The following is a 17,291-nucleotide window of genomic DNA, read 5'->3' as shown; positions in this document are numbered from 1 at the left end:
AGTTTAGTTTAAATTTTCATTGAAAATGATGCTTTCTCAATGAAGCCTGATATTAATCAATCTTAGCTTAATTTTAGCCTGCATTTCATTTTGCCTCAGTCATATTATAGAATAACTTTATTTGATTTCTGAATAAGACTTTCTTCCCACTATTTAGCTTGATATTACAAATCAATGCATAGTTTTTACTCATTTACTGTACATTAGACTACTTTGGTCTAACCTCATTGTATGGCGTATCATGCATTCCCGAATCTTCTTTCATTGCTCCTTCTTCTTTAATATTTGGGGTAATGCTCAGAAAAGCTGGCCAGCCCATAGAGAACATGCCTGGAGAGGACCAAGAGAAATGTAATATTATTTGAGTCAAGTATTGCTTTGATTAGACAATGCCTTGCTCCATGCTGTTCCAAGTGTTAATGTAAAGCTCACAGTCAGTGAGATGGTTGGACCACAATTGTTGGTAAATACTCCCTGCCAGGCAATCAATGTCAGCCTTTTGTAATTCTGTGTTATTTGCACGTGATACCTTTTCTATAAGAAGCTTGCATGGGATTATGGACCGAAAACAAGATTTGTAGATTGATGTAGCTCCAATGATCTGGTTTAGTTAACCTCTTTGAGCCCATTTCTCCCATTTGTTATACTGGAGACATTGATAGTTGTCTCAAAGGATGGGTGAAAGGATTAATATTTGAGAAAACACCTGGTATGGCATTTAGCACATTAGCATAGCAATGCTCAATACTCACTAACTTTTACTCTTCGGCATTATCTAGAAACCTTAAAATTTTTGTTAGCATTTTGTTACCAAGATTATAAAAAGGTCATGTTCTGCAGATATATATGAAGAGTTTTTTATTTTTATTTTATATTATTGTTTAAAGTATTACACATAGTAGTACATATATCTCCTTTTCTCCCCCATTGACCTTCAGTTGATAATGGATCATGTTCTTAGAGGAGGGATCAGATATGAACGGTGGGGAATAGAGTGGTTAGGAGCACAGCCTGGGGTGACAGACCAGTCTTGATCTCTGGCCACCACAAACTAACCATGAGCTCTGAGGTGGTTGATTTACTGCTCTTGATTTTCCCATTTGTAAATGGGAGGTAATAACAGCACCCAACTTGTCCTTGGTAACTAATTCAGGTATTGTCTGTATGGAGCCTAGTGCTGTGCCTCACATGGAGCTTGTGTTTTGTAAGTTACAGCTGATGCTCTTGTTGATGTTTTCATTTTAGTAATCAGTTCATTTAGCCATAGCTGGTTTGGCTCAGTGGATAGCACATGTGTCAAACACAAGGCCCGCGGGCCAAATCCAGCCCGCCAGGCCTTGCAATGTGGCCCACACCGCGCTGTCATCACTGCACTCCGCTGTCAGTTTATGACATTGTCAGTTTATGACTGTTCAGTAAACCATTCGGCCCGCGATTTAGGCTGGATTTTAGATTTTGGCCCCTTCTCTGATTGAGTTCGACACCCCTAGAGAGCATCGGCCTGCAGACTGAAGGGTCCTGGGTTTGATTCCAGTCAAGGGTACCTGCCCAGATTTCGGGCTCGATCCCCAGTAGGGGGCGTGTAGGAGGCAGCTAATCAATGATTCTTGTCATTGATGTTTCTATCTTTCTCTCCCTCTCCCTTCCTCTCTGAAATCAATAAAAATATATTTAAGTAAAACTTTAGACAATAAAAAAAATCAGTTCCTTGGCTATGTAACTAAATTATCAACCCAGGACCTGTTAAAATTATAATAATTACTGCAACCAAATCCTTGAATTAAAATTCTATGCTCTGCCCTAACAGGTTTGGCTCAGTGGATAGAACATCGGCCTGTGGACTGAAAGGTCCCAGGTTTAATTCCGGTCAAGGGCATGTACCTTGGTTATGGGCATATCCCCAGTAGGGGGTGTGCAGGAGGCAACTGATAGATGTTTCTCTCTCATTGATGTTTCTAATTCTCTATCCCTCTCCCTTCCTCTCTGTAAAAAAAAATCAATAAAATATATTTAAAAATTCTGTGCTCCTACTTCTCTATAATATTCCTTCTGTAATTAAACATACATTAAAATACATGAAGACTGATGGTAGCAGGAAATGTCATGACATACTTCTCACAGGATGCTGATCATTATTACAGCTGTAATTCCTAGAGTCACTTATATTTACCTATATTCTTATTATTTACACATTGTATGAGAGGTAGTCTACTTCTTTGACTTAGAAACATTGTAACAAAAGTATATTGAGGATTTCAAATATATATACATATACTAGAGGCCCGATGCATGAAATTCATGCCTTTGCCTTGGCCCCTGCCTGCCGCAGCTGCATCCAGAAGGTCATCTGGAAGGATGTCTGGTCTAATTAGCATATTGTGCTGTTATTATTATAGATGCTACTGCCTCATAAATGACCACCTTTCTTAATTTAAAGTTTACCAAACAAATACATTATTTTCTCAATGACTATGATATATTCTAACATTATTTTAGATCTAAAAGGGGGTATTTAAAAATTTTTGAATATTAAAGGTTCACACAACATTTTTGGGATCGAAGTTTCTACAACTTCTCAAACTTACACCTAGTTTTACCAGGTTTCTCCAATTTAGTTTTTTAGCTAGAATTTGACATAGGCTTTATGGAATTGTCAAGTATCTGATTATGATTAAAAAATTAGATGGGGAGGAAGGGCATGTTAAAAAACAACAATGATAACTTTGGTGACTTATATATAAAAATAAAGCTCAACAAGGAGTCAGCAACTGAGGAAGGTGATTCCTGACTTTTAGTGTGAGCATGAGCCATGGTGCCAGGTCTGGTTTCTTCTCCAAGGTCCCCAAATAAATGACCTCACTGTCCACAGTTCACTTTGGTCACTGGGTTCAAATGTCTTGTTTGCAAAATCCATTGAAAATTTTTATTCCTCATTCTTTTAAATATATACTATTTAAAAGAATGAGAAACCAATTAAGCATCCAAAATATTGTAACTGAAGTCATTTACCTTTTGTTTGGGTATTTTGATCTTTATACCTAAAGATTTGTTCCTGTTTTTTTATACACTGAGTTTATCACAGCTTTTAGAAGATTAAGTTATAAAATATATTGTAGTTCATAAACTTTGGGTTTGAACAATTTTGCAAAATAAAACAGATTAAATGTGTTAACTATGTTGCCAACTTGTTCACAGAGTAATTATTTAGTTATCACTATAAAATCATTTTTATAAGACATTAAAAATGAAGTATTTTTAAAGGAAATCAATATTGTTAACTATTACATATTGTAAATTGTCAGAACCAGTTTGTGCTTTTAAAAAAGAAATACAACATGCCAATTATAAGTATAGTCCTGTATATGCACTATATTGATATGTTTCCACCTCTACATCCCATTATTGGACTAATTTTATTATATTTCAAAATAAAAATGGATTTCTCTTGCCATATTAAACCATCAGTTTCAGAATAAAATCCCAAAGGCAGACTAGCAGGCAAATTGATAGCAAAATATGGCCATAACTCATAATAATATAGGATAAGATGCAGCTATATTTGCCAAAAACTTTTCAGTAATGTAAACTGCATAAATTTAGGATAGATGCAATTTCTGAATGCTAGGAACTTTGGGATTTTGCAGAATAAGTAATGTAGGTCTGACATGGTTTTTCTTCCAGGAATACATTTAAGAATTTCATTGAAGTAAAGCTTAAGCGAGGTTTAATGTCCTCTGCACTGTTCTGTCGGTAAAGGAGCTGTTAGACCACTCACTTCCTCCACCGGGACTGGTTAGTAATGGGTTGCTATCGCAGGGGTGGGTATCCTCCATGAGCAGGGGTGGTGTGCATATCTTTTCCGTTTTCCAGTAACCTATGGTAGTGCAAGATGAGGTTAGGACAATGCTACATGTTTGTGTTAATTCAAGCTTACAAAACCAGAAATCGTTAACCTAACCAAGAAGCTGACCAGTTAGCTTTACACATAAAATAAACATGATAATAGCATGAAAGAAAGTTAAAACTTAAGATTACAATGTAATTAGAAATACCATTTAATGTTGAATATTAATGTTGCTTAATAAAACATAACCAAGATGAATAAAATCTAAAATTAATAAGTTAATTTTAAGTTGGATTTCAACATGTTGATTTCTGGACTTTTTCTCACTCATAAGGTTGGTCATCTTACCCTTTCTTTTCAGGTATTCTGCAATGAGGGCAGCTATATGGATGTAGCACATAGCAGCCTGCAATAAAACAGAAACAGTGTCAGAGAAGGATGCAGCACACATTTTACTATTTATCTAATTAGGACTAATGTCATATCAGAATATGTGGAGGAATCTTTTAAGTAAGAGAATTAAAAGTAATCAATTGCATTTCCCAAAAAAATTCACAAGCAAAAATAAAACACTACTTGGGATTGTCTTTCTTAATGTAATTCTCAAGAAGAGCTGGCCTGAAGAATTCTCCCAAAGATTTATCTTCCTTAATATCTAAGTTTCTCTTTGTCTCTGAGTATTTACTGAGTATTTATTATTCATAAATATATGAATATACACATACATACAGGTGGGCAAAACTAGTTTGCAGTTGTTTATAAGGAAAAAGACATGCAGGTTATGATTATTACAGTAGCTGAATAAATTCTGTATTTCGCGTCCTCAAAACTACAAACCTATTTTTGCCCACCTGTATGTATGTGTATATTCATATATTTCCACAGCTCTCTTTCCTTGTGAAAACTATTAGTATCTGGATCTAAACTGGAAAGGCAAATGCTGCCTTCTTATCTTTTCTGCTCCAGGAATGGTCCTGACTCGAATATCCGTTGTCTTTCAAGTGGTAGACTCACTTGGTTAAATAGTGTGACCTAATGTGTCACGTGTGCTCCCCTCCACCAGATGAAATGGCAACATTCTATTATTTTTTAATATATCCTGCCAAGCCTTGAACATTTTTTGCTGGACACCTACCAGAACTTGAATGTTGAAGGGTCCAAATGACTTCAGCTTTTCCCTTGGAAATTTTATGGAGAAACTTTTCCATTTTTACAGCACTTCAAGGGAAAGAAAGTCTCACATTTTGTCCTCACCAAATAGCCACCAAACAAGGCTTTATTTCTATCCCAGAGTCCCTTGCAGGCATTGTGAGAGCTTTAGGATTGTCCCAGATAAATGATCTCTTCCCAAAGGTGCATATTTCGGGGAATAAGGCAGAACTTCTCCATTTGGTGTCCAGAAGCCATCTGGTACTGTGAATTGTTGCTCATAAATCCACCCATCATTTAAATTGACATAGAAATGTTATCTATTGATTTATAACCTCACACAGTGGACCCTCCTCACTTACCTGGATCTCAGGAGCATTAATTTTTACATCACCAGCTCAGACTAGCTGCAAATGAGGGCAGCTGACCCTAATCTGAATTTACTCACCATGGTGATGAGTTTTCCCATCCAACTCCAATGACAGGGAAGAAGTTTTAAAACACAGACCATTAATTTATATAACTCTTAATTCCCACACACCCTTACAGCCTCAAGTGTGTAGAATTCAGCTCTGCATTCATTGCAGAGCCTATAATTACAGTTGTCCCTACAGACTCTGGCCTTTATTTGATTCTTACATGCAAATTTAATGCACATAACATATAGTTAAGCAATATTTAGATTAGTGGAAGTATATGATAACTTTTTATATTCATGCTATAAATGAAAATCTAATTGAGCTTTTTCAAAGGACAATGCTGATGGAGAATAACAGCCTTTGCCAATCACCTCGGACAAGTCTCCATTTCGAGCGTGAATCTTGGCCATGCTTTCCAACCAGGTCCTCCTTAGCTCAGGGGTGCTTGCGTAGGAGTTTGCCAGGCTGTACTGGAGATCCACTAGCATCTCTGGGTCCTTCTCATGCTCCTTCATCTGAGCCGTGGCCATCAAAACAGTCCTTATACGTTTAGTCAGGTCTTTCACCTCTGCTGGGAAATTGCTGTTCTTTGGAAAAGAGAGAGCTTGAGTCATAACCTGCTTATAATTCAGAAGAGAGGATGTTAATTGTGGTTTGTCATCTTAGTTTGGTGCATCCTATATATTGCTCATAAATATGTAAATTCTTTATACATGCGTATTTATACATGCATATATACATATTATGATTGTGGTTATACATATTTGAAGATAAGAATTGTTGTAGGCCCTGCTCTTTGGTTTTCTAGCCCACCTCCTTCTAGTAATAGCATCTTGATTGTCCTTTGAAATGCTCTCCTCTCCGGCTCATGTGCATGTGATTTGAGTGGGTTTACTTCATTCCCAGGCACCAGTCACATTATTTGATCCCCAGGCGACATTGATTGGTTTAGGGAGGGGTATATGACACAAGGTTGGATGGAGGAGATTCAGTACTGGAACTTCAACTGGCACTATGGAATGAGGTACTTTTTCCACTCAAGGAATACTACCAGAGAGTAAATTCATGGGAGAGCTCTACCGTAAATGGAATAAGCACAGAGGAAAGTTGAACTGAGAGGTAGGGAGACAGGTGAAAGTAGAGGCAGTAGGAGGAGGATATCTGAAAACATTATTTTGATCCCTGCATTTCGCCATGCCTGAAGCCAGGCATTAGACCTGGATTTTTCAGTATACTGACTAAAGGAGAAGTCTTTGGAAAGTCACTCCCCCCACCCCCATTTTATTTGGCAGCTCCCCAAAAAAGATAAGATAAATTTGTCTAAGAATGTAATTATAAGAGAACCATTGGATTTCTGGATATTTGTGGTAAGTTTTATTATTACACACCATTCAACCACACATCTTGGAAATGACACTTAACAGATTATATTTTAAAGTGTAAGAGCTGATTATCAGTTTAAAGAAGCAAACAATGTAAGTAATGTCTCAATAAACAAAATAACAAATTCCTATTTTTTAAATGAGTTAGATATCTCACAAAAACAATCAATTTAGTTTATTCTCAATTATTTAAAAATCCCACAAAGCATTTCTTACTTTCATTTGTTTGTCTCCATTAGCAAAATTATTGGTAATTGCAAGGGAATGTTGAAACCGAGAGCCTCCAATGCCAGCGTCAGCTATTAACTGACTTACGGCCTTGATGAGCTGAAAGAGAGAAGAAAAATAAAACCTCAAAAGTAAATAACTTAAAAATAGGAGTTGTAAAGAAATCCATTGGATTAGTTGAATGTACCATTAATTTCTCCCTCTAGATCCAATGAAAGATATCTCTCTGTTTTAAATCTTTAAAGGCCATGTGATCCTGGGCTTTTATAAACTTAAATACTTGAGAAAAGTTGCAAGAATCTTAGGATGCCTTGAAGAAAGAAATATATGCATTTTGAATCTGGTGAGATTTGGCATCCTAGAGGTAGCCCAGGGTTCCTGACTTGTATGTTCTGTATGACTCTATTCCCTGGCAGAAGAAAGAATAAGTTCAGGTGGAGTTATGGGCTTTCCTGGCTTCTGCCCAGCTGCCCTCTGCCCATGAATCAGAACTGAACATGACGGGCACCTTTAAGGGCAGAATCTGGAGGAGTTGGTCACTGGGTGCTCTGAGGACAGTAGGCTTCTATCAATGCTGAGACAGAGTTGTGGCATTAACAATAGCACTAATGAAAACTGGCAGCACTTACTTGTAAGTGGGATCGGACAATTGACTTCTGCTTGTTAAATTCAAAATTCTTCCTCATGAAAAAGTACAGAAGTGCTGATGCTTCTGTCTGAGTTGACCGTGACCTGTGGTTACAGCACTTTAGGATTTCATAGCAGAAGGATCCACACAGGTCAGCAGGCCCTTGAAAGAACGCTGAAGGAAACTGTGGGAATGGAAACACTGGTAAGGTCAGTCCTGTTCCTTCATTGTGCTCTGTTCACTCTCATATTTTAAAATCCCTGAGAATGAAATCCTTCTTTCTTTTCTTTTAAAGGAGTCTTTTTCTTTTATTTGCAGTGGGAGAGGATATATTTTTGCTTGTTAAAGTCGATCTTAGTATTTCTCTTTTTTTTCTAAAAACAATCATTCTCTATCTTTTAAATATCCCTTGTATAAATAACTAATGCTAACCCGAAAGCATTGAGCCAGAGCTTTTATTATGTTTTCTGTCTACACAACACTGTAAACTGCAGGGGCCCTAAGAGGTCATAGCTATAGCCAGTTCAATGTGAAACCTTTAACTTGGCATGAATGGGCATCACAGTTCATGGTGTGTGTTTTACCTAACTTAGCCACAAACACATACTCAAAGAATTGGTGGCCAGATGTTAATTTTATTTCCTTGTGATATCCAAGTAAAAGGCTGTCAAGGCTGTGAGCTTATTTTGAGATCACCAACCAAAGATTTAATAAAACCAAATAAATAGTCTAAAAAACCAAATAAACCAAAATAAAAGAAAACATACCTTCTCTCCATACCAAAAGATGTAAGGATTAACATGCATTTATGATCATCCTTCACTGAGCTTTCACTGGAAGCTGAGCACCCTTACCTTGCATACAAACAGTCTGAGGGATGCAAACACGTGCTTTAGCGCGGTGGCTGACTGGTTCACTTGGAAAAAGAGCATGTAGGTATCGAAGACTCTTTTCATTAATGAATTTTGACATTCAGATTGTTGGAGTTGTCTCTGGAAATTTAACACAGAAGTTATTTAGGATGAGGAAAAGGACACCTGTGTTCTTTCAAAAGATATTTGTTGTGAACCTATAGAATGGTAGGCACAATTCTGGGTGCTGGATATAAAATGCTGAATAAGAAGAGAAGGTCTACATTCCCAGTATAACTGACAGAGTGATGACTGGAAAAAAAAGTATTAAATAAGGAAATAGAATATAATGATATATTATGAGAGAAAAACATTGCTTTGGGAGTAGGATTGCACTTTAGATAGGGTAGTTAGGTATGAACTCTTTAATGGATGAATTGACATGTGAGCTAAAGGAGTGTGCTGGGGGCAGATCTGGGAGGGCTGTCCAAGGAGGGAGGCTTGAATACCAAGAACTTGACTTAGAAAGGAAACTGTGAGCTTAAAGTTGAGAAAAAAGAGCAGAATGAGTGGGGTGTGATAGCAAAGAGAGGTAGGAAATAAGATCACAGACAGGTAAGTCATCATAGGCACTTGTAAGGCCTGTGAGATGTATGTTATTTGAGTAGTTTTTCCACTGAGCAATAAAAAATTAAAATATGGTTATTGCTTTTTCTACCACCATACTGAGCTTTCACCTGCAGGACTTTCTTGATATATTCATTCTGTTTAGTGTAGACTTTATTCAGCACATCCAACTTTTTATAGTTTAAACTTTAACATCTGTGAACTCATTAGGTGCAGCTAATGTTTTTAATAGCTTTATTGATATTTAATTAACATAAAATTTTTATAGTTAGAATTTTATGAAATTTTTTTTATAAATGGAATCATAAGTGTATATACCCTTTCTGTTTGGTTTCCTTCACTGAGCATAACTAAGCTGTATTCTATTATATGGATATAACATCATTTATTTTCTAAGCCATTTATTTGTTGATGTACATTTAAGTTGTTTCCAGTGTTTAGTTATTAAAAATAAACCTTCCATGAATATTTGTGTACAAAGCTTTGTGTACAGAAAGAGAGAGAGAGAGAGAGAGAGAGAGAGAGAGAGAGAGAAACATCAATCAGTTGCCTCCTGGGGATTGACCCTGAACCCAAGTATATGCCCTGACCAGGAACTGAATCCATGACCCTTCAGTACATGGGATGACTCTCCAACTGAGCCTCATTGGTGGCTAGGGCTGAAGAAATGTCTTGATTTCTTCTGGATAAATGCCTAATATTGGAATGGTGGGCTAATAAATGTTTAACATTTTATACTGACATACTGTTTTCCAAAGTGTTTTTAGCATTTTGCATCTCCTCTATTAGTGAATGACAATTCTTTGCCAAAACTTGGTATGGTCAGTATTTTTATTTATATCCATTCTAGTAGTGTGTAGTGGTATCATTTCACCAAAGAAATCCAGGGGCAAATAAGCATGTGAAAAATATTATATTCAACATTTTTAGGCTATTGGGTCTAGATGTCATATGTCTCTCCCTTTGAGAATGAAAAGTAGTGTCACATTCTCCCATCCAAGTACTAACCAGGCCCGACCCTGCTTAGCTTCCGAGATCAGACGAGATTGGGCATGTTCAGGGTGGTATGGCCGTAGACAACATTCTTACTCAAGTCATTTTGCTTGATAGTAAAGCAGGAAAAATTAGAAAGAGTATCATCAACTATTTGACAATAGTGAAATATATACATATGTATATCAATCAAGCAATAGTCAGTCAATTTTTGATAAAATCACAACTTCATCTTTAATATGTTTTCCACTCACATGTATGTTGATTTATGTAAGGTTAAATAATTTCATAAGATATTTTAAAACATCTTCTTGACTTCACATGACTTTTATGCCTTCCATTCTAATATGTTGTGGAAGATGTTATGATCACGCTCACCTGGTGAATATGAGTGAAGAGAGACAGCAGGTCTAGAATAGTCAGGCAAACCTCCGTAGCTATATTAGCCTCTGTGTCCACATGATGCACGATGTCTATTTCATTTGAGTTGCCTAAAAATACAAAGTGGAACATTCATATAAACATCTAAGACAACTCTTTTATTCTATAAAGGACTTTCTTTTATTATTACATATTCAGTGTTTACTGGTTTTGATCAATAATTTATTAAAGTAAAATGCTTTGGTTTATTCAACTTCTTATTGGCGGAATCAAAAACACTAGACTGAGTCTTTAGTGAATTCTACAGACTAAATGTTTGTGTCGTCCCCCCGCCCCCAAATTCATATGTCGGTGTGAATTTCAATGTGATGACATTAGGAAGTGAGGTCTTTGAGAGGTAATTAGGTCATGAGCCTGAAGCCCCATGAATGAGATTTGTGCCCTTATGAGATGAGACACCAGAAAGATCATCCCCCCTTCTCTCCATCATCTGAGGACACAGCAAGAAGTCAGCCATCCGCAAACAAGAAGCAGGTTCTCACCAGACCTAAAATCTGCTGGTACCTTGATCTTGGATCTCCCAGCCTTCAGAACTATGAGAAATAAATGTCGTTTAAGTCACCCAGTCTTTGGTATCTTCTAGCAGCTTGAACAAAGACTGTGTGCTCTTTTCTTATGTCAGCTGTAGAGTTTCCAAAGACCAGAGTGGTCTATTTCCATTATTTCCTACCATTTTCCATTAATTTTATCATTGACAAATTCATATTTCTTTCATAATCAGTCTGGGTCAAGTTTTAGATTCCCAGGCTAATAGACCAAATGTACAGTCTCAGTGGGTAGTTTGCATGAATGGTCTTCTGAGGAAGGTATTAAGTGCATTTATAGGATAAGGTATATACTTTCAACAGCTAACTTTGGTCACATGTCCACAATTGCTAACATTTACATTATACAAAATACTGTTACTTGTTTATTTTTCCTCATTCACAAGCTGAAATGTGGGTGTCACTGGATTCAAGATATCATGTTTACTGACATAAACCACATGTTCTTCCCACAGAGCAGACAATAAACAATATGATTGAGAGGGACCGGCATAACATTTATAATACCATTTTTCTCCAGAGGAATTACACTAAGCATATGATATTGAGTGTTTTGCTTTCCCACTTTGTTTCTCATAAGAACACTACAAAATTTTAAGCTTTTCATGGTGAGTGCCTTCTCTAAGAACACTTGGGGCCATAGCAAGCCTGAAAAATAGTGGTCTCAGTGGCACAATAGTATTCTTCCTATTTTGAATCATTATCATGCATTTCATGTCCTACATACATCTTGAGAATATACATCTTGTTCCTATTATTTCTGATTTACTTACTGCTCATGGTATTGTCTAACATCTGTAAGAGTTTGGGATTGGAAAGTGGATTTTTGCCTCGAATTATAGGTAAAGTTTGTGATCTGGACTGCTTATGTCCTTCATGACAAGAATTGGTGTTCATCCTGAAAATTAAATAAGAAAAATGGTTAAAATAATGGACATGTGATATCCAAATGCTCATTCAAATATTCTATATTGAGTCAAATATATAATATTTTAAAAATGGAGACCTATTATGAAAATTATTGATTAGAGGTGACATGATAAAGGGGACTTGAAATACTTTTGAAGAAATTTTATTTAAGCCAAGAAAAGGTTCAGAAAGATAAGAGAAGAATAATGGATACTAAATTTAAATTGGCACAAGCATACTCATTGATATTCTATAAAGCTGGGATTCGATAGATGTGAAGTTGACTATTGGTCAATCAGGAAGATAGTATAACTTAATTGTGTGAAGTTATATTTAGAAGGCAATATTTAAAAAGTAAAATCTGGTTTGGAACAACCCTTGCTTTCTTAGTTGTTTATATTTGAAAATTCTACATGTTTTGTCATTCCATTTGTGTCATGTGCACAGGGGCCTGATACATGATCCTTGTGGGGCAGAGAGAGCTGAGGGGACCTCTGGGCAGCTCCTTCCGCAGGGCGACCATGACCTCAAGGGCTCTCATTCAATGCCTCCTTGGTATTGAATGGGAAGTATTCCTGCTACCACAGTAACCCTGGCTCATTCCAAGTCACTGTGAATGAGCCAGGGTTACTGTGGTGGCAGGAATACTTCCCATTCTCTACTGTCCTTTAGACGATCATTCAGCCAAGATAGTGGAACATGTCTTTGAGAATAGTAGAAAATAGGAGGTACTCTGAAGAGTCAAGCCTGAAAAAGAGGTCATGGTTTTCTCTTTGTCATACTTTTCAAATACTCTGAGTGAATCAGAGCCCAGGAGATCTAACTTTGGCTCTTAGCAGCCTGGGGAGTCTGGGTCATTCCTGAAGCTACAAGGCATAATGGGACCTGAGATATATGGCTTGGACCTTTGGGACTGGATTATTTCTAGATTTTGAATCTGTTTCAGTCTTAAACTCCTGGAGGACAATCCCTGGTTTCTTGGAAGAGAGGGGGGAGGAACAGTCAGAACCTGTCTGTTTTGGGGCAGGAGCCCGAAGTCTGACTTACCAGGCAGCTACAAAACTGCAATGAATGCAGGTGGGTTATTATTGTCATTAAACTTGAAAAATAATTGTTGATAGTCCTCTATTCTATTATCCTTCTCAAAACACAACCTTTATGTTATTTCATTTACTTTATCAAAAAGAGCAACTTCAAGGGGTCCTCAGAGACAGAGTGGCAAAATTTATCCCATGATTTATTGACTGTATAACACTTTAATATTTCTTTCTAAAACTTTATAAAACATAGACATTTAAAATATTACATATTATTAAGATCCCTTTGGGAAGAATGAATCAAACTGGAGAAAATTTTAGCAAAGACTTCATATTTAGTAGACCTGGAGGAGCTGTAAGGTAGGATTTCAGGGCAAATGTTTCCCATAGAACAGCTTAATGAAGGATGACTCCAGGTCCTACATGATAGTCAAATCAGTCTGATGACGAGCAAATCTAAGATGAGCTTACGAGGCCATTCACACTTACTTTTTGATCCTTTAACAAACAATTTCAGCTCTAAGAACACTTCTAAAACACTACAATTACTGAAAATAATGGGGAGATATGACTACATTTTACTCTGTCACTAGAGATTAGAAACCATTAAAAGAGGCATTTGTTGAGATTATGCTTTTTCAGTTTCCAAAAAATTAAGATAGTCATTAATATTCTATGCAGGGCATTGTGCTCTAGATGCAGGTAAATAAGTCATAATCTTTGCATCTTAATTCTTTATAAGCTAGTAGGGCAGATAGAAAAGTACCTAAATGTGACTTCCTTTGAGAAATGTATTTTGTGCTTCACTACCTCTAAAGTTTTATGCTATGAAGATAGGGCTACTGTCAATCTTCAAACGTGAGGTCAACCTTATAATCTTTATTACATTTTAAGTTTCTTCACAGAAACATAGAATTACTTTAATCTACATTTGTTTTGAAATGTATACATATATGTACCCATATATATACATACATATACATATACACGTGTGTGCACATACATGGATAGCCACCTCCACAAATACATGCATAAATACACATACATGTATAGATACTATGTTTTTAAGTATAAAGCAAATGTGACATTACCATTGTGACAGGAGGCCTGATGTTTGGCAGGAAGGATTCGATCCTTTGAGGGTTCCATTGTTCTGGGTGGATTGCACAAATTTAAATGCAGCAGCAATTTTCCTGCAGGAAATGTTGATGTTTTAATCATAGTTCGGAATTTGCAAATTCACATGCTATGAAAAATGAAATTACACATTCTTCTGGAAACGGGGAAGTGGGGGTTTAGTAAAGTTGCTGGAAACTTTGCTATCACTCATGAAGAAAGAACGTCAGCACAAAGCTACTGCAGATTAACTTTTCTTTTTATTTTACTTAAAATATTTTATTATATTGGTACCTCCCAAGTTTTATCCCTAAAAAGGTAGATAAATTTGTTCAAAGATACATGAAATGTGACTTCCTTTGAGAAATGTGTTTTGTGCTTCTCTACCTCTAAAACTTTATGCTATGGTGATAGGGCTACTGTCAAACTTCAAATGTGAGGTCAACCTTGTAATATTTATTGCATTTTAAGATTTCTAACATATATTTGTAAATCTAACCTGATGCATTAATATATGTCATAACTCTAAAAGAACATACTGATTTATTGGAATCTAAAATGATTACCTTATTATAATGCGTTTTCCTAGGTATCTGAAATTTTGAAGACAGACACTAGAAAGAAAACAAGTTACATTTTAGTTATTTCCCCTTTCATTTATGCGAACTGTTAATCTGATACATTAAAAATCTTAAATTTTATTTAAATTCTAGAGGCCCAGTGCACAGATTCATTCACTGGTGGGGTCCCTTGGCTTGGCCTGCGCCCTAATGCAATCCAGGACCCCTCAGGGGATGGTGGAGTGTTAGTTTCGGCCCGATCCCCACATGCCAGGCTGAGGGACTTCACTGGTGCATGAATCTGTGACCAGGCTTGCAGTATACATACAAGATCTTAATCTCTTTCCATCCTCTCCTCCCCCCCCCCTTCCCTCTGAGATTCATCTCTAGAGACCTGTATTCAAAGCACAGAAGAAATTAATGGAAACCATCATATTTCATTCCTGTGTTGAGTGTCAGCCCCCCTGGTGGTCAGTGAGCAAATATATATATAATGCATTATTATTGATAGATAATTCACCATAAAAGCACTTAAAATGCAGCATTGTATAATGAACTATTTAGAAGGTTCCAGAAAATGTGAGTTAACTAATCAACACTATAACTTACTCCAAGATGCTGAAGAAGTCGGACACCTCTGGACTGGGTGCTCGTTGCCAGTAGGCAATCAGAGTCTCTGAAAGGAAACACCACATAGTATGAGACTCTTTAAAATTCAAAGTGTTATTCTTTTTTTAAAGTTTTAATTTTAAAGAGTTCTCTTTACCCTCTGAAATATTCTTCATAATGTGAAGAAAACACATAAGAAGACTCCTGGTTTCAGCTTGATCTAACTTGTCAAATCGAAGTGTTGAGCCTATCAAAGACAAAGGTCTTGGGATCTAGGAATCAAAGAACCAATAAGGATTGAGTAAGAGTAAGAGATTTCTGAGTCCTAATGCGTTAAGCAAGTCTGGAAGGGAAGTCCCACCTTTTCACAGTTGTCGGTCTTCTCACTACTCTTCTCAGTGGTACTTGGATTGGAGTCAAGACTTGCTAAGGATCCTCTGGAATCAGCATGGTTTACTGTAGAAATAGCTATTGATGAAAATGCTGTAAACACAAGCCACAGCACACAGATGATAATGAGATGTATGGGCACAGACACACAAACAGCTCTAACAATGAACCAAAAAAATGTTGAACATTGAGCAGTATTCTGAAAGATTGACATAATGAAGTCTGGTATTGGCATTAAAGAGATGCCACATTTTAAAGTGTCATTACAATGGCCATGTCAACATTAAGGATTTAGAAAAATTTAGACCATTATAAATGGAAATAAAGTAAAGCTTCTTCTTTTGATTTCTTAAACAGCTTTTAAGATGAAGCTTCTCTTTTAAAAAAAATGCTTTAGTAAAAGTTCACAAAGATACTCTGGGGAAAGAAATTTTCAATTTTTGACAGTATAAAAGAAATCAAGATGACATTTCCAAAAACAGTTCTTAAAATACTCTTTGAAGTCGAAGGGCTATTATATCTTAAAAGGCTATGTGCAATGAAAACTTTAATATTGTTTCCAGAATAAAGCAATTTGATAACATCTGAGCCAAGTAAAAATGAAAGCTAAGTAGAAGAGGAAGTTGCTGGATGGCATTCCAAGAAATATGTAAAAAGATACTTTAACTATATAAATATAGTACACTGTGCCATAGAGATAATGGGTGTTGGATTGTGGAGTGGGTGAAGAGCACGATGATGTACAAAGTAAACATGGATGAGGGTTAAACACAAGTGTCCTCAGAAGGTATTAAGTACCTGCTATGGAATTTAAAACATCTTTAGAAAAGGATGTGTCCACAGAGTTTGCATGCTTCATTGCTGATTGGCTGTGAAATCCTCCATTGGTGCTGAGGTCATCTCTAGACCCCTATAGTCAAAGCACAGAAGAAATTAATAGAAATTATCATATTTCAACATATACTTTAAAAATATATAAAATACATATAAAGTTCACTATATTTTCAATTACATGGTATTTGATTTGATCTTTTATTATCCCAGCAAAGGTCTTCTGCCAAAGAAGGCAGTGAAAGTGAATATAGTCAAAACAATACTCTGGGTCACATTTGATTTCAGGTGATTTAAAATTTTTTACAATGTAGTATAAACGACCTTTTAATATAGATTAAATGGGTGGAATGACTATATTCATGGATTCAATGTTCTATATCATTATTATCATGGGTTATCTTATATATTTTGCTATTAATAAAAACCAGATTTTAAATAATTAGTATGTTCTAGTTTCTATGATAAGTGTTTTCTATTACACAATTTAACCCTCATAAGAATCCTGTGATGGAGGCATTTTATCCCATTTAGTAAATAAGAAATTAAAGTCTTAAATAGGTGAGATAATTTACCTAATATCACATAGATAGTAACTGATACTACTAGGATTTGAATAAGGTCCCTTCCCCAAATTCCTAAGGCATAGCATCTAACTTCTAGATGGTAGTATCTTGTATTGTAAACTGGGTCAGAAGTATGTTCACTCATCTGGGATTTGAACACAGGTAA

General features: G+C 36.2%; 1 protein-coding gene across 8 annotated transcripts in view; it reads right to left on the bottom strand.

Annotated features, from left to right (window-relative positions):
- DOCK10 (dedicator of cytokinesis 10) overlaps positions 1 to 17,291 on the bottom strand; it is a 208,063-nt gene that overhangs the window by 21,440 nt on the left and 169,332 nt on the right. For 7 of the 8 annotated variants that reach the window (XM_084891376.1, XM_084891377.1, XM_084891380.1 and 4 more), the window contains exons 34-48: positions 16,527 to 16,638; positions 15,700 to 15,821; positions 15,496 to 15,610; positions 15,339 to 15,405; positions 14,736 to 14,783; positions 14,145 to 14,246; positions 11,881 to 12,005; positions 10,500 to 10,612; positions 8,505 to 8,642; positions 7,652 to 7,834; positions 7,011 to 7,121; positions 5,784 to 5,999; positions 4,193 to 4,250; positions 3,776 to 3,874; positions 224 to 330 (exon numbers count right to left, since the gene is read on the bottom strand). In XM_084891376.1, coding sequence (XP_084747502.1) covers positions 224 to 330; positions 3,776 to 3,874; positions 4,193 to 4,250; positions 5,784 to 5,999; positions 7,011 to 7,121; positions 7,652 to 7,834; positions 8,505 to 8,642; positions 10,500 to 10,612; positions 11,881 to 12,005; positions 14,145 to 14,246; positions 14,736 to 14,783; positions 15,339 to 15,405; positions 15,496 to 15,610; positions 15,700 to 15,821; positions 16,527 to 16,638 — 1,716 coding nt within the window. The remainder of the gene's footprint in view (positions 1 to 223; positions 331 to 3,775; positions 3,875 to 4,192; positions 4,251 to 5,783; positions 6,000 to 7,010; positions 7,122 to 7,651; positions 7,835 to 8,504; positions 8,643 to 10,499; positions 10,613 to 11,880; positions 12,006 to 14,144; positions 14,247 to 14,735; positions 14,784 to 15,338; positions 15,406 to 15,495; positions 15,611 to 15,699; positions 15,822 to 16,526; positions 16,639 to 17,291) is intronic. The other variant, XM_084891375.1, reaches the window with a different exon arrangement.

The sequence above is a fragment of the Pipistrellus hanaki genome, assembly GCF_964339955.1.
Source record: "Pipistrellus hanaki genome assembly, chromosome: 8".
Lineage (NCBI taxonomy): Eukaryota > Metazoa > Chordata > Mammalia > Chiroptera > Vespertilionidae > Pipistrellus > Pipistrellus hanaki.
Note: the sequence above shows the minus strand (reverse complement) of the source record. Positions and strands in the feature narration are given on the sequence as shown.